At 37.5% G+C, this 22,765-nt stretch overlaps 1 protein-coding gene across 3 annotated transcripts in view; it reads left to right on the forward strand.

Annotated features, from left to right (window-relative positions):
• DDX1 (DEAD-box helicase 1) overlaps positions 1-21,852 on the forward strand; it is a 38,475-nt gene extending 16,623 nt beyond the window's left edge. For all 3 annotated transcript variants that reach the window (XM_025355101.1, XM_025355100.1, XM_025355102.1), the window contains 14 exons: positions 7-145; positions 3,792-3,852; positions 8,113-8,211; positions 9,078-9,167; positions 11,072-11,260; positions 11,929-11,980; positions 14,335-14,481; positions 17,963-18,054; positions 19,344-19,416; positions 19,537-19,609; positions 19,695-19,737; positions 20,536-20,631; positions 20,734-20,854; positions 21,517-21,852. In XM_025355101.1, coding sequence (XP_025210886.1) covers positions 7-145; positions 3,792-3,852; positions 8,113-8,211; positions 9,078-9,167; positions 11,072-11,260; positions 11,929-11,980; positions 14,335-14,481; positions 17,963-18,054; positions 19,344-19,416; positions 19,537-19,609; positions 19,695-19,737; positions 20,536-20,631; positions 20,734-20,854; positions 21,517-21,647 — 1,406 coding nt within the window. In that variant the 3' untranslated portion in view covers positions 21,648-21,852. The remainder of the gene's footprint in view (positions 1-6; positions 146-3,791; positions 3,853-8,112; positions 8,212-9,077; positions 9,168-11,071; positions 11,261-11,928; positions 11,981-14,334; positions 14,482-17,962; positions 18,055-19,343; positions 19,417-19,536; positions 19,610-19,694; positions 19,738-20,535; positions 20,632-20,733; positions 20,855-21,516) is intronic.
• Positions 21,853-22,765: the final 913 nt, after the last annotated feature.

The raw sequence follows: 22,765 nt of genomic DNA on the forward strand, positions 1-22,765 counted from the left end.
CCTAAGGTAATGCACAGGTGACACAAACAAAGTTTCTCCCCAATGCTCCGAAAGCTCTCATTGTTGAACCTTCCCGGGAGTTAGCCGAACAAACTTTGAATAACATCAAGCAGTTTAAGAAATATATTGATAATCCTAAATTAAGGTAAATCTTCCTTTTGTGCTGAAATGCTTATTGTCTTTTGGTTTGAAGTTTTTTGGAAGAAGAATAAGGTAGAGAAAAATGAAGTAGAAATTCAGTGTGTATACGTAATACACGTGTGTGAGTATGTAAATATACTTTAATAATTTCTGTATAAAACTCCTGTTTATTTGCTAAATGATAAATATGTTTTTTCCCCCGTGTCTCTTATATGAAAAGTCATGGTTACTAAACAGCATTGGAGTAAAAATCTAATTTTTTTTTTTTTCTGAGATGGGGATCTCAGTCTGTCGCCCAGGCTGGAGTGTAGTGATGTGATTGTGGCTCACTGCAACCTTGACCTCCTGGGTTCAAGCACTCCTCCCACCTGAGTAGTTGGGACTGCAGGCACATGCCACCTTTGTAGAGACAGGGTTTCACTATGTTGCTTAGGCTAGTCTCAAACTCCTGGGTGCAAGTGATCCTCCTGCTTCAGCCTCCGAGAGTGCTGGGATTACAGGCATGAGCCACTGCACCTGGCCCTAACAGTTTTTTGAAGAAAGGATTTCATTCAACGTTCAATTTATTTTTGCCCTAAATCTGTATAGAAAGTGTGCCGCTCTATTTCTAGCGTGTTAGTAAACTTGGCGAGGTTTATTCTAGACTGCATCACGGTGGTGGCTTTCTTCCATTTGGGCATTCAGATTGGTCACTGTCTAGTTATAGGACTCTTTCTACCATTGGAAGGATTAAGTGACAAATTCAGGACCTTGCTCAGTAGCACTCCCTTTGACTTTGAAGAAGGCCATACCATATAAGTAAAACACTCTGTTAGTCAATTGGACACTTGATTTTTGTTAATTTTGCCTTTAATTCCTTTTTAAACTTGAAACATTCACACACCATAAAACTCATTATTTGAAGTCTACAATTCAGCCAGCTGCAGTGACTCATTCATGCCTGTATTCCCAATACTTTGCGGGGGCTGAGGTAGGCGGATCACCTGAGGTCAGGAGTTCAAGACCAGCCCAGCCAACACGGTGAAACCCTGTCTCTACTAAAAATACAAAAAGTAGCTGGGCTTGGTGGCAGAGGCCTGTAATCCCGGCTACTCAGGAGGCCGAGGCATGAGAACTGCTTGAACTTGGGAGGCAGAGGTTGCAGTGAGCCAAGATTGCGTCATTGCACTCTAGCCTGGGCAACAGAGCAAGACTCCGCCTCAAAAAAAAAAAAGGGTGTACAATTCACTGGTTTTTAGTATATTCACAAGGTTGTGTAACTCATCACTGTCAAATTTCAGAAGCTTTGAATGTTTCGACATCACAAAAGCCTGTCTTTTTTTTTTTTTAAGTTTTTTTTTGAGATGAAGTCTCACTATGTTGCCCAGGCTGAAGTGAATGGCTGTTCATGGTGCGATCTTCCTACACTGTAGCCTTGAACTCCTAGACTCAAGGAATTCTGTCTCTCAGCCTCCTGAGTAGCTAAGACTACAGGCATGTGCCACTGTGCCAGGCAGGCCTGTCTTTTTAATATTGATCTTATTTACAGGTTGAACAAACTTACTTAGGGATAAATTATACAAGGTAAAATAATTTATAATTTAGTTTTGAGGATTGATGCATGTTCCTCATTCAGCAAATGTTCATCTACCTTCTATGTGTGACGTTTTAGGCTGGGCGGGCTTCAACAATGAGAATCAATCTTCCTTTCACAGAATGAAGTGTGAAAGTGTGGGGTTAGTATGGAGGGGAGAGAAGCAAAACAAATACGATAAATGCCTTGAGCATACCATGTAACCAGGGCATCTGCTTAGTATAAGACACTCAGGGACCTCTTTATAAAAGGATTTGGGAAGAATGTAAAATGCTAGTGTGAATTGATTTTTGTGCTGTGATTATGTATAAAAATGAACATGATTATAGACAAAAGTTAGAGGGGAAGATGAATAATAAAATCAATTTATTGGTTAAGATGGTGAAGTCATGGGCTACTCGTTTGGTATTCGGTACAAATGCACATTTTCCTTCTTAAAACCCAGCTGAAGTCGTGATCTTTGAATGAAGCTAAGCTAACTGTCCCAGCCCAGCCCTCTGCCCCTCCTCTGATACACTGACTGTACATGCCTTTCCCTGATCCTTACATACTGTCATGTGTTAGTTTTTCTTACTTTTTAATTTTCTTAATTTTTATTCCTTTTTAAAGCTATATTTGCTTTAAGTTTCTTGCTTTGAATATGCAAAACTTTTCTCTTTCTAACTCAGTTTTACATTCCTTAGAGCAGGAGTGGTTCTTTTATATTCCTCAACCCTATAGTGCTTTGCATACGAGCATAAATTATCATGTATATGTGTGTTTACTTCTGCCAAGTTTATAGGGATAAATATATTTGATTATAAATGTGGATAAAAGTAGAAGTATTAGTACAATAGTCCAAACCTAGGAACTTGAGGACCTTATTTAAAAATATAAAATGTATTGGTTCCCTCCCCTGGATATACTGAATCAGAGTTTCCAGAGAATAGGAATTAGAATCTTTTTTTAATTTGTTTGTTTTTTTAAGAAAAGCAACTCCTCCAGGTGATTTTTTTGGTTTTGGTTTTATTTTTAAGATGAGGGCTCATGGTGTCATCTAGGCTGGAGTATGGTGGTGCCTCATAGCTCACTGCAGCCTCAAACTCTCAGGCTCAAGCAGTCCTCCCACCTCAGCCTCCAGACTAGCTGGGACTGTAAGCAAGTGCCACAGTGCTTGGCTAATTTTAGTTTGTGTGGAGACATGGTCTTGCTATGTTGTGCAGGCTGGTCTCGAACTCCTGGCCTCAAGCAATCCTTGTGTCTCAGTCTCCCAAAGTGCTGGATTATAGGTGTGAGCTACTGCGTCTGGCCTTTACTCTCCTGATACTATCCTTTGGAAGTCTTAATTTTGATGAAATCCAATTTATCTATTTTTCTCTTTTGTCATGGTGTTTTGATGTTGTAGTTAAGGTAGACTAGGCCTAACCCAAGGTCATGAACATTTTATTTTGTGTTGTCTTCTGAGTTTTATGATTTTAGGTTCTACATTTAGGTCTGTGATACATTTAGAGTTAATTTCTGTGTGTGGCATGAGGAAGGGTTTTAACTTCAGTCTTTTGCATGTGCATTTCCATGTGTCCCAGTGCCAGTGGGCCAGTTGTTGAAATGAGAAACATTCAAACACAAAAGGGTACTGTGAAAAGTGAGTCTTCTTTCACTCCATTCCCCAATTTCTAGTTATCCTTTCTGGAGGCAACGTTTTAAATTGATTTTTGCATTACGTTTTAAATTGATTTTCCTTCAGGGCATTTTATATACATACAAGTATATATGTCTGAAAACGCAGATTGAAACCAGGTTTTAAAAGACCTTGAATTATCTTAATATAGAAGAATATGTAGATGAGGATTAATTTTTTCCACGTTACAAGCTCACACATTGTCTTTCGTGACTTTACCACACTTCAGCAATGGATACAGCTATGGAGATTTAACTGCTTTGTTTCCCACCTTCCCCAGACTTGTTTTATTGTAGGCTTTTTTCCTCAGTTCCTTTCTCAGCCTTAATTTCCACCTAAAATAAGTGGATGCAGATCAAACAATGAAAAGCAGACTTTAATTTTTTTTTTCTTACATTATCATCTTAATATTTATTTCAGGGAGCTTCTGATAATTGGAGGTGTTGCGGCCCGGGATCAGCTCTCTGTTTTGGAAAATGGAGTAAGTTGTAGTTTTAATTTTTAAAACATAATGTCATGGGCTGTTGTTTTGGCAATACAGCTCTATTTTGTTTCAAGAAAATTTAAGTGAGGCTGAAATTAGTGCAAGATCAGAAGAGTATATTTGTTCAAAGACATCTTGCAAGTGTGCCTTTTCTTCTCCCAGAAGTATACAAAGCAGTAGTCTCTCCCAAACCTCTCAGGCAAAATTCCAGCATACATGATTTTTTGTTGTTTACCCTCTGAACGTTTGAGAATTTCTTTCCGGCCTTCATGGGTAAAGAGTCATTCTTTTTGGGGAGATAAGTGAAAAAGAAGAAACTGGAGTTAAGAACAAAAGAAGAGGTAAAATAGATTGCAGATAAGGATAGAAGTTCCTGCAGTGGCCCTTGGGAAGGATGAATAACGATAAGACAGTGGGTAGTAGTTCCAGTGAGGAGAGAGATGAGTTCAGTTATGTGTAAGGGGAAGGCGCAAAGGCTGTGCTCAGGCATGCCATTGTGAAGGACAAAGCTAAGAGGATGTAATCTCCAGTGATCTCCACTATTGGAGAAGAAGTTTAGGATTTTTTTTTGAGAAGAGTTTCACTCTTGTCACCCAGGCTGGAGTGCCATGGCACGTTCTTGGCTCACTGCAATCTCTGCCTCTTGGGTTCAAGCAATTCTCCTGCCTCAGCCTCCTGTGTAGCTGGGATTACAGGCATCCACCACCACACTCACTAATTTTTTTGTATTTTTAGTAGAGACAGGGTTTCACCATGTTGGCCAGGCTGGTCTTGAACTCCTGACCTCAGGTGATCCGCCTGCCCTAGCCTCCCAAAGTGCTGGGATTACAGGAGTGAACCACCGTGCCCGACTGAAGTTTGGGAAATTTTTAACCGTTTATCAATTCTGTGAAGGTAGGACTTCATGAAATATTTTTCGTATGTGAAATAACTTACAGCTTATAAATTTCTCTTTTATTTCCTTTCCTAAATATTTAATCATTTAAGCTAAACCATCCAATATTGAGTCATGACAAGCAATTATGTCCTTTCTCCAATTTCATTGGTGCTCCTGTCAATCTAAATTTTGTGCCACATGGACTTTACATTTGACCTGGTATGCCATATTAAGAGCAAGGAATCATATTACCATACTTGTTAATACTATTCTGAGTAATATTGCTTTGATACGTTTTTATTTAGTGCTATGGTTTTAATGTCCCCACCAAAACTCATGTTGAAATTTAATTGCCAATGTAATAGTATTGGAAGGTGGGGGCCTTTAAGAGATGATTAGACCGTGCGGGCTTTGTCCTCATGACTGGGTTAATGCCTTTGCTGTAGGAGCGGGTTAGTTATTGCAGAAGTTTGGGCCTGTTTCTTTCTTGCTCCCTTCTGCCATGGGATGACCCTCACTAGTTGCTGCTGACACTATGCTCTTGAACTTGCCAAGCCTCCAGAAATGTGAGAAATATTCTTTTCTTTATAAGTTATCTACTTTGTGATATTCTTTTAAAGCAACAGAAGATAAGCTGAAACATTTAGTGTGTTTTATTTTGTTTTAGTGGTTGTAAGAGAGATTTAAAAAGTTTATTCTCAATCTTGCTTCCTCAAACCCATTTTTCCCATAAGATAATATGTTTCTCAATTCCTATTTTCCTAAAGCTTATAGAGTTTTTAGGGAATTAAATCTGCTTTCATCAGGATGTCTTAAAATTTGGTACTAACTTGAAGCAATTGGAAAGGCAGTGTTATTCCAGAGCATTCTTCGCAGAATTCAATTCTACTCTACTTCTTAGCGGATCTAATATGATCTTTTTCTGTTCTTCTATCTTACATTCTCTGCTTCTATTATCTTCCACCACGCTCTGATTCAGCCTTAGCCCTGTGTTGGGTATTATGCTGGGGCAGAAGTCAGCTTGGCAGTGAGAGAGTGGAAGCATTTTAGTTTTCTAATCTTTTAGACTTGCAATATTATGCAAGATGTGCCATTGAGGCCTGATAAAGGTAGGTAGTGGTATCATAAAAATGATATAAATGAAGATGTCTCACAGGCTTTTCTGATCTAACTGACTTAAAACAAAACCCTGAGAGGCCTTGTCTGTTTTCATGCCCACTTTACCTGCTGAAATTAGGAAGGAGGAAACTCACATGGTTAGAATACTGTACTAAACTGATGTCATAGAACCAGATGGTATTTTGTTCACTGCTGTGTACAGCACCTGTCTCAGTGCTTGGCACATAGTAGATTCTTAATACATTGGACAGATTTTATCTTCACGTTTTCAGACAATATTTTCTAGGTTGAACTTGCTTGTAATTATCAGTGCAGATGAAACAATAGCGTCAGAAATGTCTGCTTTATTTTTCATGGGATAGTAAGTGTCTCCTATTGGATCAAGTTAAAAGTTCATTCAGCACAATGTTCTGTTTATTTGAGGAGTGAGATATTGAAGTAATGGAACTAGAGGAATAACTTTGCTAATAGAAACCAATATTTTTAGTACAGGGTGGAGAAAACAGGTAAAAAAGAATGGAAGTGTTGTTTTTTAATGCCTGTCAATTAAAGAGTAGAGGTTTTGAATTGCCTAATTTACTGAATGATCTTATGTAATACCTTATTTGTGCTCACATGAATACATCATATACACACTTTGTTTATTTTTATTTATTTTTTTATTTCTGGAGATAGAGTCTTGTTCTGTCACCCAGGCTGGAGAGCAGTGGTGTGATCTCGGCTCACTGCAATGTCTGCCTCCTGGGTTCAAGCAATTCTGCCTCAGCCTCCTGAGTAGCTGGGACTACAGGCACAGGCCGCCATGCCTGGCTAGTTCTTTTGTGTGTGTGTTTTAGTAGAGACGGGGTTTCACCATTTTGCCCAGCCTGGTCTCAAACTCCTGAGCTCAGGCAATCTGCCTGCCTCAGCCTCCCAAAGTGCTAGGATTACAGGCATAAGCCACTGCGCTGGCCCATATACACACTTGAAAAATACCTTATCTTGCCAGGCGCAGTGGCTCACGCCTGTAATCCCAGCACTTTGGGAGGCCAAGGCGGGCGGATCACGAGGTCAGGGGATCGAGACCATCCTGGCTAATATGGTGAAACCCCGTCTCTACTAAAAATACAAAACAATTAGCCGGGCATGGTGGCAGGCGCCTGTAGTCCCAGCTACTTGGGAGGCTGAGGCAGGGGAATGGTGTGAACCCAGGAGGTGGAAATCACACCACTGCACTCCAACCTGGGCATCAGAACGACACTCCATCTCAAAAAAAAAAAAAAAAACAACACTTCATCTTTATTGACTGCTTTCTAGAAATGGGTCAGGCACTGTACTAAAACCATAACATGTTCTTACTCAGTACTTACAATAATCCTCTGAGATGGTACTCTTCCCTATTTTTGAAGAGGGCTTATATCAAATATTAAGTTGCCTAAGATCGTATAACTCAGAACTTTACTCTGAAACCTATGTGTCTAATCACCATACCTATGGACTTGACTACAAGATATGTGTGGGAGAATGCAAAATGTTAATTGTTTGGGTACTGGCACCGAGGCTCACTGTTCTCTTCTATGTATGTTTGAAAATATTTAGTATTCTAAACTTCCGTTTTCTCATTGAATAGGAATAATTATAGTAGTATTTACCTTAGTGGTAACATGAAATAAAACGTGTACTTGTAAAACATTTCACAGAGTGCCGGTTCATTATAAGCACTTGACAAATAGTAACTATTACTGTTTTCCTGGACAGTCTGATCACCATTACTATTAACTATAACCAAATTTATTGAGCACCTGGGACACTCTGCATCTGGTGCCTTACGCATCTTATCTCTTAATTATCACAACCATGTTGAAAAGGAGAAGGTATTTCCCCAATTCAAAAATGGAAAAATTGGTACTAGAGGAGATTAAGTAAATTAAGGTCACAGAGCAGAGTAATGGTGGAACTAGGACTTGAGTTCTAGGTTCCATTGAGTTCCAGTAAATTCATCTGATTTTTGCTTGGAAAATATAAATTTTATACATTAGAATGTATATCAGTTAAGGATGTCAAAATCAATTTTGGTCAAAATACCAAAATCTTCACATTAATTTCAAACCAATTATCAGTTTAACATATGCCATTATCTGTAACTCCTTTTTTTTTTTAAATAAATTTAGAGTTGACATATGCATGTTTTTATTTAAAAGTAGACAGTTATTGGTTGCTATTTTAAGGTAATTATACTGTTTCTTTAGTTTTCATTAAGTAGTTGTTTTGCTATTTTTCAGGTAGATATAGTTGTAGGTACTCCGGGAAGACTAGATGACTTGGTGTCAACTGGAAAGCTGAACTTATCTCAAGTTAGATTCCTGGTCCTGGATGAAGCTGTATGTTGAAAGATAAGCATGCTTTTTTAAAAGTTTATTTACATTTTTTGAGATAAAATATATAAAATGAAGAAGAAATATAATTCAGTCATGATCCTACTACCTAATCATTGTTATCAGTTTGGTATATTTTCATATACTCTTTTTATTTATATATTATTTCGTGGAGTTGAAATCAAGATATGAGGAATCTGGGAAAATTTTTTAAAATTTTATGTAATATCATAAGTATTTCCTGTAATTGTTTGTAAATACTTTATAAATGCTGTCTAGTGGTCTATCATATGGCTACTTCAGGTCTATTATATAGCTACTTCATGGTATATTTAATTACTCTTATTACTAGGTATGTAGGTAGGTATGATTTTTACTCCAAATAATCAGCTTTGTTTATACATACATTTTCTACATACTATAAATTTGTTCCTTGTGTCAGAGATATAAAATGTAGACCATCTGGAAGGACGTAAATGTGTTTGAGGCTCTTAGACATACTTCCAAATCATTTTCAAGTTGGGTTTAACTAGTTCCTCAGCACTGAGGGTTTTTAATTTTTTATATGAAAAGTCTGTTGAAGGATATATGTTAGAAGCTGTTGACTGGCATTTTCATTCTAGATTATTAGATTATGGTTTTGGATTATTTGTTGTCACCTCTTCATATTTTAGTCACAAGGAACTTAAAATTGAATTTATAATTTATCTTTAAATATCCAACAAAATAGTTTTGAAAATATAGGACTATGTATATATATGAATTAGTTTCCTTATATTTTGTTTGATTTAGCAAAAAATATTTTTGATACTGATTAAAACTTATTTTCTATACTGATTAAAAATTTAATTTATTCTTTGCTTCTCATACAGGATGGGCTTCTTACTCAAGGTTATTCTGATTTTATAAATAGGATGCACAATCAGATTCCTCAGGTTACCTCTGATGGAAAAAGACTTCAGGTATAAAATTATCAATGCATCTTAAAATACATGTAAACAATTGTTATGTATTAACGTTACGGGATCCTAGGGGGTGTTGATTTTCTGGCTGGAAACCTCTGCAGCCAGTGGTGCCTTAGGCCGAGTTTTACTCAGTTCCGCCCACTTGGCCTGGCAGGCTGTGCTCAGCTCTCACTACCAGCCTGGACCCCATGCCTCCCAAGGGTGAGCCAGGCGCAGAGTGGCGAGGGATGTATGAGCGAACGTGGGGTCTGGCCACTGCGCACAGCCAGGTACACTGGGTAGCTCCAGGCATTGGCATGGGCACCGGCTCTCTGTGGGACTGGTGGCCTGGCCCCCGGGCTTCAGGACTTCCCCAGTTTGAAGGTGGGGCTTCACCAGGGACTAGCCCCCTTCCACCCAGGAGCCTGTCTGCCTCCTGCCGCTGTTGATGGTGCCCAGGCTGTTCATGCCAAGGGGCATCTGTAGGCCAGCACTGGGCTGTCCTCAGCCTGCCTTGGCCATGCTCCCATGTTCGCTGTTACTCAAAGGCTGGAGGCAGCCAGGGTGGCAGTGGGTTGGTGTATCAGTGCTGCCTCAAGTGTGCACACCCAGCTGGGTTGTGACAGCGCCCAAGCTCGGCCTTAACTTTGTTCTGTCATCAGAGTGGGTGTTGACAGCAGAGAGAGGCCAGGCAGCGGGAGCAGACATCTCTGAACCTATTGGGGCAAGGGAGGGCCTTTTAGGGGCCCCCGAGTGCAGAGATGCCTGGGTCCGCAGCTACAACTTGGGCGGCTGCAGCCATGCCTGGGATGGTGGGGCTCCTGCATGCTCCTGGCTCCCACCACTACTCTGGGCCCAGCTCCATCTCAGGGCTCCTCTCTGTCTGCCCCTCTGTGCCCAACCTCGCTGCTCCCCCTGTGGCAGGCGACTCGGCCCAGCCCCATTGAGGTGACTCCCAGGGCAGCGGGCTCCAGGGCCCTACCAGGGGTGGACTCTGGGGACTGTCCTCCTCCTCTCTGTGCCCTCCCCGCAGCAGTGGCAGGCAAGAACGGCAACACAGGGCCCGGGTCCAGAGTGGTGGAGACTCTGGGCCTGGGAGTGAGTCCTGCCCAGCTTCGCGAAGGTTGGGGTGGCCCAGTCAGCTGCCTTGGGGATGTGGGGCACAGGGGACCCACCGCCACCACTGCAGCTTCCACAGCCGCTCTTGCTGCCACTGCTCGTGGCGCCCCACTGCAGCCAACATGATGGCAGCAGCCACTTCTGATGACCTGCCACTGCCATCATTAATGCTTATGAGCAGGGTCAAAGCGTTTTTGTTTGGTGCCCTCTCGTGAAGTTTATTACTATGTAAAATGTTTTCTTTTTGTTACTGGATGAAATAGTATACTCAAAGGTAACATTCTTAAAAGCTGCTTTTAGAAATAGAAGGAAATCTGTTGGGTGTTGCAGAAAACTGTAAGTATAAATTCTTAGTTATTTTGTCCTATAGAACATTTAGGGTTTGTATTCCAGATCATTAGTACTGCTTCCTGTTCGAAGGAAAAATAACTTCAGCTATTGAAAAATTGTTATCTTCTCTTAGTTATATCCTTCTTTCTTAGGAAATGTTTAAGAAGGACAAGCTTTTGAGAGAAGGGGACTGATAGTAATATAGGATTTTTGGTTTACAAAAACATCTCATTTTACTCAGTTTTGTAGGAACTTGAGGAAGAGATGGCATGATTTCTATGTGACAGTGAGGGGACTGAACCTCAGAGATATCAACCCGCCCAAAGTCATACCTCCAGTTGTCGCTGCATAGAGTAAAGTGTTGAACTTATCTTTGGAGTCCAGGCTAGCACACTTTGTGTTTCATATCAGTGTTTGTGTGATTTAATAATTATTATAAAAGTTCATCTCAATTTGGGGTTTCCTCTTCTTAGGTGATTGTTTGCTCTGCCACTTTGCATTCTTTCGATGTAAAGAAACTGTCGGAGAAGATAATGCATTTTCCTACCTGGGTTGACTTAAAAGGAGAAGACTCTGTTCCAGATACTGTACACCATGTCGTTGTCCCAGTAAATCCCAAAACTGACAGACTCTGGGAAAGGCTTGGAAAGAACCACATTAGAGTAAGTGATTTATAATATTAACATTTATGTAGAATAAAACAATTTATAAACTAGTTTAGCCTTGGGCTCTTAGTGATGCTTAAGGCAGTCAGTTATTGTATCAAAGAAAAGTCCAATACATTGTAGACCCTTAGACCTTTAAAAAGCACTGAATAAGTGATGGACTCCATCTTTTATTTTTCTCTCTTCATAATATTGCTTTTGTGATCAGCTTCCTTGATATAATTTTTATAAGTAAATAACATATATATACCTAATTTCAGATACAGTGATTTCCATTTTTAGTAGTATTTTAGTAGGAGCCCTCATAGGTGTCCTCTTGATGTACTTTTTTCTAAAAACCAATTTCATGTGGTCATCTTGTCACTTTCTTCACTGTGATTAGATTTGCCTTTATATAGTAAGGTTATGTTTATTATAAATATGCGATATTTTAGAAACCACATTTTCAATATTATTATTACCTTTAAAAGTGAACTTAGACCTATAGTTAATGAAGGGTTTTTCCAAATCTGAAGAATGATTTTGCCTACAGATTGTGTTATAAAGACATATATCTGAAATGCAGTGTAAAGACAAATATAATTCTCCCTTTTAAAAAATGACATCTATTCTGAATCATTATTTAACGACTCCTCTATCCTGTTTTTATTCTTTGTTTTTGATAGACTGACGATGTACATGCAAAAGATAACACAAGACCTGGTGCTAATAGTCCAGGTGAGTTAAAAAGAGTCAAACGTGTTGAAAGATTTTGAAAATGAAATTTATACCTTACCTATTCTCATGAAGAATGTGAGGTGACCTGCAAAATTAGAACAGGAAATTTGGAAATAAAGACAATAAAAATGATAAAAAAGAAATGGGAAAAAAGCTGATACTAGTCAACTTAGAGGAATATGAATCATTGAATTTATTTATTTTTTGTTTTTTAATTTTTTGAGACAGAGTCTCGCTCTTGTCACCCAGGCTGGAGTGTAATGGCACGACCTCAGCTCAAGGTAACCTCCTCCACCTGGGTTCAAGTAGTTCTCGTGCCTCAGTCTCCCAAGTAGCTGGGATCTCCTGCCACCACGCCTGGCTAATTTTTTTGTATTTTTAATAGAGCTGGGGTTTCACCATGTTGGCCAGGCTGGTCTTGAACTCCTGACCTCAGGTGATCCTCCCACCTCGATCTCCCAAAATGCTGGGATTACAGGTATGAGCCACTGTGCCTGGCCTTAATCATTGAATTTAGATATTAGTCTCCTGGCATCTAAATCACAATTTTTTTTTTTTTTTTTGAGAGAGAGTCTCACTCTGTCACCCAGACTAGAGTGCAGTGGTGCGATCTCGGCTCGCCGCAACCTCTGCCTCCCAGGCTTAAGCAGTTCTCCTGCCTCAGCTTCCCGAGTAGCTGGGATTACAGGCATGCGGCACTACCACCCGGCTAATTGTATTTTTAGTAGAGACAAGGTTTCACCATGTTGGCCAGGCTGGTCTTGAACTCCTGACCTCAAATGATCTACCCGCCTTGGCCTCCCAAAGTGCTGCGATTACAGGCATGAGCCACTGCATCCAGCCACAAATATTTTTGATTATCTAAATCTCATTGATCATAGGAAACCAGCAAATTTTTCTAGAGAGATTATTTTATACTGACCCTGAATTCAAGAAGAAATAATCATGTAAGTTTCTCATATCAGTGATATTGCATAACAAAGAAAAATTTCTTTAGCTACAGCTTTGCAAAAGATACTGAAATGATTTTGAAATAGTTGTTTGTGGACTTTTTTGTGTGGTAGAATATACATAACATAAAACTTTGCATTTTAACTATTAGTGTACAGTTCATTGGCATTAAGTACATTTGTATTGTTGTACAATCATCACCACTATCCATCTCCAGAACTTTTTCATCTTCTTAAACTGCAAATCTGTACCATTAAATATTTGGCAATTTTTAAAAAGCCTAACATTAAATTCTGCCTCAATGAAGATTCTTCTGTGCAGAGCTGAGACACGCTGTTTCAGGTTAAATAGTGTTTTGAAAGTATAGGAAGGTACATCATGATACAAGGATGGTGCTTAGAAAACTTGGAAGAATGAATCTTAAACCCATTAGGCTGCATGTCTGACATCAGATGTTTCAGGTGGATCATTCATTGGTGAGGGTCAGACTCTGTTTGCTTCATGGTTGAATTCACGGGCAGGTTTTCAACTATATCAAAAAGGTGAATTATCTGAAATCTTGATTAAAGATTTGAACTCAGGTTTATGTGTAGCTCTAAATTAACTGGACACATACTTAGTTATCCTTATTGTTGGAGAAGAACAGAGACAGTATTTGAAAATCTGTCATCCCACTGTTTGAGAATGCATTTTATAAAATTCCAGTTTTTATTCCTTCTTATATTTTTCTTGCAAAAGTTTTGCTTAGTTTAGACTACAATTAGAGATGATCAGAGAGACCTTAGAAATACTTTGGGTCACAGAATTAACGTCTTAACATTCAGTGGTTGAGGAATAACAATTGTAGCACAGCTTCACACTGAAAAATAGAGTTGGAGGATGGTGACGAAGAAATTACTAGATTTTTGTGTTGAGGTTTTTACTGCGTAGAGTGAAGTATGAACTTTCTGGTATTTAGATTGATTTAGAAAGTACCTTATTTTTAAAAGGAGTTAAAATAATTGTATAAAGCATTTATTGAGCATTTAGGGAAGTTCATGCAAGGCAGAGTATGACTTGTTCTTCATGAGGGATGAGAACAGTGTTGCTGTGAGTATGTATTTCTGTTAATTTGTACATATGTGTGAGTATGTTCCCTCATAAGAGGTATGGTTATAGATGTTTGTATACTACATAAAGTAGCACAAAAATATTAACAGAAACAAAAATAAATGAATGAATGGATTAACTTACTGTTTTACTCTATCTTTACTTCTTGTCTTTGTCTATATATAATACTTTTATTAGAACAGGTATTCTTTTTTAGGAAAATTAAGCAGTCAGTCTATGACTATAATTATGTGTATTCATGACAAATTCAGATTGAAATTCTGTTGGTTTTTGTTGTTGTTATGGTATTCAAGAGATGTGGTCTGAAGCTATTAAAATCCTGAAGGGGGAGTATGCTGTCCGGGCAATCAAGGAACATAAGATGGATCAAGCAATTATCTTCTGTAGAACCAAAATTGACTGTGATAACTTGGAGCAGTACTTTATGCAACAAGGAGGAGGTAATTTTTTCTCACTTGAAATAAATTATGTTTATTTCCTCTTGTGATAGATTATTAATCTCATGTTGATGCAATCTAGAATACATGTACAGAATTTAAAGCAGTGATGGCATATTTTAAGTATCTATGCTTATTCAGTACTTTTCCCTGTGATAAGCCCTAGAAAAAACAAGAGAGAATTTTCCACATAGGTACATTTTCATTACAGTGAACTTGAATCACAGCATTCTAAGGGTTTTATATCATTTGGAAGAAGGATAAAGTTGTTTATTAGTCTTAAAATTTAAAATGTAATCACTGAAATAATAGAATGTATGTCTTTTAAACCAGTAGATGGGGAAAAGCGAATGAGGAAAAAATCCTAATCTAAGCAAGAGCAAGAAAGGAAGGGGAATAAAATGAGAAAAATTATGGTTAGAAATTATAGAATAAGATCAATGTTGGAAAAATCTGAATGTATGAGTAAACACTGTAAGTATCAGTGGACAAAGTCTTCTCTTACAAGGCATGGATTGTTGGACTGGATGAAATCTAGCAATATGCTGTTTACATGGAGCATACCCAAAATCTGAGGACACGGAAAGATGGAAAGGAAAAGGAATGAAAAAATATTGTGCATGTGTCAGCTAAAATATTAACCAAAAGAAAGCCAGTTTAGCTATATTATTAAGAGATGCAGTAGACTTTAAGACAAATATTACTAGAAATAAAGAGTCACTATGTAATAAAATATTCAAGCTATAATGAAACTGTAAGGGTTCAGATTTTATGCTTCTTATAACTTCGAGTGTGTAAACTGTATTAGTGTGTTCTTACGCTGCTATGAAGAACTGCCTGAGACTAGGTAATTTGTAAAGGAAAGAGGTTTAATTGACTCACAGTTCTGCAGAGCTGGGGAAGCAAACATGTCCTTCTTCACATGGCAGCAGGAAGGAAAAGTGCTGAGCAAAGTAGGAAAAGCCCCTTATAAAACCATCAGATTTCATGAGAACTCAGTCACTATCATGAGAACAGCATGAGGGTAACCACTCTCATGATTCCATTATCTCCCACCATTCCATTACCTCCCACATATGCGGGTTATGGGAACTACAATTCAAGATGAGATTTGGGTGGAGACCCAGCCAAATTACATCATAAACCAACATGGAAAAATTCTCAATCAGTTGTTATGGAAATGCAAAATAAAATGACAGTATAATACCATTGTACATGCTAAACTAAAAATACAACACCGAATTTTGGCTATGGAGCAACTGCATACAGTTGGTGAGAATAGATTGTTGATGAGAATATAAAATGGTATAAGCACTTTAGCAAAGGGTCTTGCAGTCTTTTGTAAAACTAAAAATGTTGTCTTATGGCCTAGCAATTAAACTCCTAGATGTTTACCCAGGATAAATGAAAACACATATTGACAAAAAGGTGCTAGAATGGCCATAGCAGCTTTATTTATAATATTCTAAAACTGAAAACACACTAAGTGTCCATCAGTAGGAGAATGGATAAACAAAGTGTGAAATACAATGGAATACTACTCAGCAGTGAAAAGGAACAGACTTTTCCTTGCTGAGTAGACACAGCAACCATGGATGAATCTCAGAAACGTTATGCCAAATTGAAGAATTCTTACACAAGAATATATACTGTATGAATCTATTTATATGACATTTTTTAAAAGTCAAAACTAATCTATGATAGAAAAAATATCAGAACAGTAGTAGTCCCCACAAGGGTGGCAGCAGGGAAGGCTGGGAAAGGATATGAGGGTATTCTTTGGTGTGATAATGATGTTCTGTATCCTAATGGGACTTCCTCAGCAAATCTACTTAAGATTTGTAGATTTTCTTGAATACAGCTTTTACCTCAAAAGAAAAAACTAAACAAATATTGAATTCTAGTTAATTATATGCATGCTGAACTGTGTACTGATGTCTGCAATTTACATTGAAATGTACAAAAATATAAAGATGAATTGATGGATGGACACAGGTATAGGTAGATATGTGGTTAAAGCAAGTATAGTAAAATGTTAATTGTTGAATCTAGGTGGTGGGTATACAACTGTTCATCGTTAAAATTATTTCAATGTCACTACATGTTTGAAAATATAAATGTTGGAAAAATGTAAAAAGTAAAAATTGGCAGATATACAAGGTAACATACAAATCCCATTGTACTGAGGAAAGATTAACACATCTTGTTATAACTGATGTACATCAAGGAGATAGAAAACTCAAGAAGGATATAGAATATTTGAACTAATAGTCATATAAAGAACACATTACACTGTTCATTATAGTGAGCACTTAAGTAACACTTTTTTTTTTTTTTTCCAAGTCCTGGCAAACAGACTTGCTTGGTTGTTATAGTGACTGTTTTGTAATACTTATTTTCTTCCTATCAATGTTTTGAATGGAGGAGTTGATTACGTAGTAAGGAGTACTGTTGATTAAGTAGTAATATCCCTTAGTTACTTTGATCCTCCTTCCCTAAATATTCTGGATGTGGATGTTACTTCTGCCTAGAAAACAAGTTTACCACACCATCACTAACACTCAAACACAATATATACCAGATTATAGGGGTTTAAAAGAAGGGATTAAAGCATCCGTGTCCCCTTCACACATACCCTAACCAGAGAGTTGCAGTGTGTATTTGATACTTCCCTAAACCACTTGAATTCAGGATGCAATAAAATCTCAGGTGTATGCCTCTAGAAGTTCTGGTTAGCTGTTATTTCACTCTGCATAATTGATTTTTGTGTTATTCATTTTGAATAGATATCTTTCAAAAGGTATTGTTTCCTTGAATTTTCAGTATACTTACTGAACTTAATTTACCTTGGAGAACAGTTAAGTGGCATAATTGTTATTTTGTTACCTCCCAGTGGTTACTCTTTTTGTTACTGTGTCTATTTGAAGAGTTTTCTTTTGGGGGGTTGGCTACCACTGCACCTGCCTCTAAAATAGCACCTCTCCATCTTTACAGTTTGCTGCTTTGAATCTTCTGTGGCCATGAAACTAGATAACTATGTTGCTTAAAACACCTTGAGAAGAGAGCAGGCTTATGGGCATGGCCTTTTAGGAAGCACATTAACTTGATGAAGCTTAATTTTGGTTCCTCCAAGAATGATCTCTTTTCCCTACTTTTTGAGTCTTAGTTTTATGGAGGATAGTGAGGTTCCTGGTATACACATCGGCATTTTAGTTGGCACACTGCTTGATCCACTCCTCCTACAGATTGCGAAGGGTAACTTAAGATGCCCTTAAAAGCAGGACGACTTTAACGCTCCATAGAGTTCCTTTTAATGGTACTTCATTTGTGACAGAAATTGTGTTAACCATGGTTTATAGCAAGTTGGGGCATAGATTTTTATGGAATTGTGTGACACTATTGTAGTCTCAATTTTATTGGTTTTTTTACATAGTCTTAGGCAGAAGATTTTCCAAGGTTAAATGCTTAATATGCTTTTCACTAGGACCTGATAAAAAAGGACACCAGTTCTCATGTGTTTGTCTTCATGGTGACAGAAAACCTCATGAGAGAAAGCAAAACTTGGAAAGATTTAAGGTACTGATATATATAGTTGATTGTTTCCTTAATACTTAAGAGGGGCATTATATCTAGTTTTAAGTAGTTCCAGTTAATATTATTAAAGCAGTTATTGTCCTAGAAATTTCAAAATGTTTCTACCCTAACTAATGCGTCATCATCATGACAGGGATTAGTGATTGTTGACACTCAAATGGTAAATTACACATTCTCTATCAGCACAACACTACTATAACAAGAATTTTCAATTTTAGAAATTTTAGTTAAATTATTTCAGGTAGCTATGTTTAGGAGAAGTATCATTGGATAGCTAAGCCATGTCTATAAGCCTTAAAAATAGTCTCCAGCAATAGCCATAAGGAACTCAATTTGTAAATTAATTAAGACAGGTATCAGAATATGGTTATGTAGAATTAAAGTTATTTTGATACTGTTTGGGGCAGACCTTTCCGGTTATGTGCTTGCAGCACGTGAACGGGTCATACAGCTCTTGGTGTAGGTGGGTGGGGCTTGAGCCATTTAGAACTAAAGGTCAGTAACCTCTCTACATCCAAGCAGTCTCATTAATTTAATAGACCCCAGTGTATAGTACAAGTATCATTTTCTAAGAAAAAAGATTGGAAGTATTGGGTTGAAGAACTTTGACTTATGTTTCCATGCTGGGTGTAATCGATGCAGATGTGAAAACACATCACATGGCCTCGTTTGAATGTGTGCTACCCTTCTCGACCTTAGGCATTTTTCCGGACCATAAGTCAGTATACCCTTTTTCCACCCCCCAGATCTCTAATTTTGCTGTGTCTTGAGGCACAAATGACATCGAAAGGCTAATTTGTATTTCTTGGTGAGCACCAGGGGCCTACCCTCATTTTCCTCCCCTTGAGAATTTTGTCTGTTACAAAAAGTGTAGCCTCCAGGTAAAATATCTAGTATTCTGGGTTTATTTGAATGCAAGAGTAAGATAATGCTTATGTCTGTACATTGTGTTCTGTTTTATCTTTCTCTTCAATTTCTGAAGATATTTCTAAAGATTAAGCCAAGTTTTAGCAATGGTTTAATATCTTTGAGTAGAAAAAGAAAAGCAAAATGAACCCAATCTCTGATTTAATCACCTTAAATGTCATGTTTCAGCAGATCATGACATACAACTTCAAGACTTGGTCCAGTAAATTAGGAGTATGTGGACCTCTAATCCGATAGTAACACTTGAGTTTTTAGAGGTCTCATTTAGTGGAAGGATAGCATTTATTTTTATTGTTTAGTATATGTGCTAACAAACTCCTTTCTCTCTTCTCTGTTCTCTTTAGAAAGGAGATGTAAGATTCTTGATTTGCACAGATGTAGCTGCTAGAGGAATTGATATCCATGGTGTTCCTTATGGTAAAAAGCAACTTTTTATGCTTGCAGTGTGATTGTTATGGAATCTAAAGTAAAGCCTTCTAATATGTTTGAAAAATTTAGAAACTAATGGCAATTGTTAAGAATTGTTTTTATTTACAGTTATAAATGTCACTCTGCCCGATGAAAAGCAAAACTACGTACATCGAATTGGCAGAGTAGGAAGAGCTGAAAGGTACTTCTGTAATTTTTTCTCCGCCATTTTTAAGCTTGTACGCTTTAGGAATAAAGTCTAATAGAATGCTTTTATCATCTTTCAGGATGGGTCTGGCAATTTCCCTGGTGGCAACAGAAAAAGAAAAGGTAATCTTTGTAGGGCTCTATTATATTCATTGTGTGCGTTATGATTTCAGATGTTGGAAATAAAAACAGTTTGATTTTCCTATTTAAATTTAATTCAGCTGCATGTGGAATACAAATGAACTTTTTAATGGCATTTTTTTCTGTATTCAAGAATGGACAAATAATAGGGTGAAATTTAGAAAGGAAATATGCAAAATACAATTTTTCCTACTAGCTTTATTGTAGTCATTTCCACCAAAAACTATTTAAACATCGTCTGACATGGTGCCATGGAAGACTTTTCATGGTGAGGGCAGATTGATTTTGATATAATTGCTAATTTATAGAAAAGTTGTAGTCATAAGGAGCTCCCATATACTCTGCATATGGGAGTTTTATACACTGCAAAAATTTACTAGTTGTACATTTTGCGTTATTTGCTTTATTATTCTATTATATAAAACATTTGAACTTATTTTTCTTTTGAACTTTATTTTTTATGTTAATCTTGACATAGTATGCCTTAATATTTACTTTTTCATCCTACTTTGAGAATTCCTTTTGATACCTGACACCCATTTTAGGAAAACTTTTGGATTATTCTCAAAAAGAACTTTTTCAGAAGACCTATTTATTTAATGAGCTACTGAATAGTAGTAGTCATACTACAATAGTAGTAGTCAAGTAGTAGTCACTTCACCTATAATCTATTTTTCTAGTGCCTTGAGGACAGAAAATACTTAAAAACAAATTTAGAATAAGATATTTAGTATGTCTCTATCTCCATGCCTGTTAATATTTTTTCCTTTTTAAATTTAGGTTTGGTACCACGTATGTAGCAGCCGTGGAAAAGGGTGTTATAACACAAGACTCAAGGAAGATGGAGGCTGTACCATATGGTACAATGAGATGCAAGTAAGACTTGGAGTCAGGCTCACAAATAATGTATTAAAATGGTAAAATAGACAGCATTTATCTTCAAAAATTATATCTGGAAATTTTGTCTCCCTTACTTAGTTACTATCTGAGATAGAAGAACACCTGAACTGTACCATTTCTCAGGTTGAGCCGGATATAAAGGTACCAGTGGATGAATTTGATGGGAAAGTTACCTACGGTCAAAAAAGGGCTGCTGGTGGTAAGCTTTGAATTATTTTAAATACTATTTTAAATGTAAATGTACCTGTTTTGAACTTCAGTTTGGGAAGGCAGTAGTTTCATTTCATTAGGGTAAGAGTATATTTTTAACATGTTAATCGTTCCCTTGTTACCCTCATAGTACTTTGTCCATACCTGCCTGGTAGCATTTTTTAATTGTGTCATCTTTATGTGAATGAAAGACTTCAGCTTAGCTCTTTCTCTTGAAGTGTTAATATCATAAGAGTAGTTGAACATTTTGTGGAATTATTAGGAAACAAGAGCATAATAGGTGATTTTGAACAAGGAATTAGAAGCCTTTGACTTAATTCAGGTGATAATTCAGCATATTATTTCCTCTGCCTGGGATGCCCTTTTGTTAGCTTGTTCCTGGAAAATTTTAAGACTCAGGCCTAACTAGTTGTTTCCAAGCCAAGGGTGGGTAGGGGTATTGGGACAGCTGTTAGTGAGGCCTAATTATTTATTTATATTGAAATAATTGATTTAACATTTTTTAAAGTCAAAGTTCTGGAGATAACTTGCCCAGTAGTACATTTTATTGCTACAAGCAATGTTTAAAGTGATATAATTGAGCCAAAGTATTGCTGACAAGTTATTTCAAGCATGTCATTTACATTACTTTGTTATTTGTGTGTGATGCAGGTGGAAGCTATAAAGGCCATGTGGATATTTTGGCACCTACCGTTCAAGAGTTGGCTGCCCTTGAAAAGGAGGCGCAGACATCTTTCCTGCATCTTGGCTACCTTCCTAACCAGCTGTTCAGAACCTTCTGATTTTTACATTTACTGAATAAGATTTGAGTAATGAAAGTCTGTAGTCTTAAAACTCTAAAACAGTTGTACTGCTTCCAAGCAGCAGTATTTATAGTAACGTAAGCTATTAATGCTAACTCTTGCATGTCAGGAAACATTAGTCTTAGGAATTCTTCAAAAAATGGCATCCCAATGAAAATAAATTTGATGACTATATTTTCATGAAGGTTTGTGTCTTATTTTAAAGTTATATTGATACTTTTTTTCTGTTTCTTTTTTAAGAACAGTATGGGCTTATGAAGTAGAATTTATGGGTATGTGAATCTGGCAGAGGACTTACATGGAACCACTAGGGAATATTCTAAAAGTAGGTTTTCAGATGGTTAAGGTTGTCTATGTGTATATTGAAGCTAGAGGAGAGTTGGAACATGAAGGAAAATTGGATGATCCCAACGTAGAAGAACTGCTTGTTAGTTTGGAAGCTTGGAAGTTTTGAGGGAGTCAGTAAAGGTTCTGTGTCTAAGGATTGATGACTGATGTGATGGTGACAGTGAAGATGTATCTTCTTTTTATGAACCTTTCTTTCCAGATGATGCATACCCATTGAAGTAGAACTAATCTGCTGTCCCTCCAGGTCTTAAAATCAAACTCAAACTCAGGTTTTTGTTTGTTTTTATTATTTTAATTTTAATTTTATTTTTTATTTTTATTTTATTTTTTATTTTTTTTGAGACGGGGTCTTGCTTTGTCACCTAGGCTGGAGTCCAGTGGTGTGAACACAGCTCACTGCAACCTCAACCTCCCAGGCTCAAGCAATCCTCTTGCCTCAGCCCCCCAGGTAGCTGGGACTACAGGCGCACACCACCATGCCTGGCTAATTTTTTTGTATTTATTTTGTAGAGACAGGGTTTCACCATGTTGCCCAGGGTGCTCTCGAACTCCTGAGCTCAAGTGATCTACTCACCTTGGCCTCTGAAAGTGTGGGGATTATAGACATCAGCCACCATGCCTGGCCCTGGAATATATTTTCTTAAACACTGGCTCTTGCCTAAAATATCAGAAGGAAAGGGAAAAATGTGAATACATATAATTGAATTGTTCCTTTGTGCCTTTTGACTCTTAGTCTATAAGGTAGTTTT

Source organism: Theropithecus gelada, chromosome 13 (genome assembly GCF_003255815.1).
Source record: "Theropithecus gelada isolate Dixy chromosome 13, Tgel_1.0, whole genome shotgun sequence".
Lineage (NCBI taxonomy): Eukaryota > Metazoa > Chordata > Mammalia > Primates > Cercopithecidae > Theropithecus > Theropithecus gelada.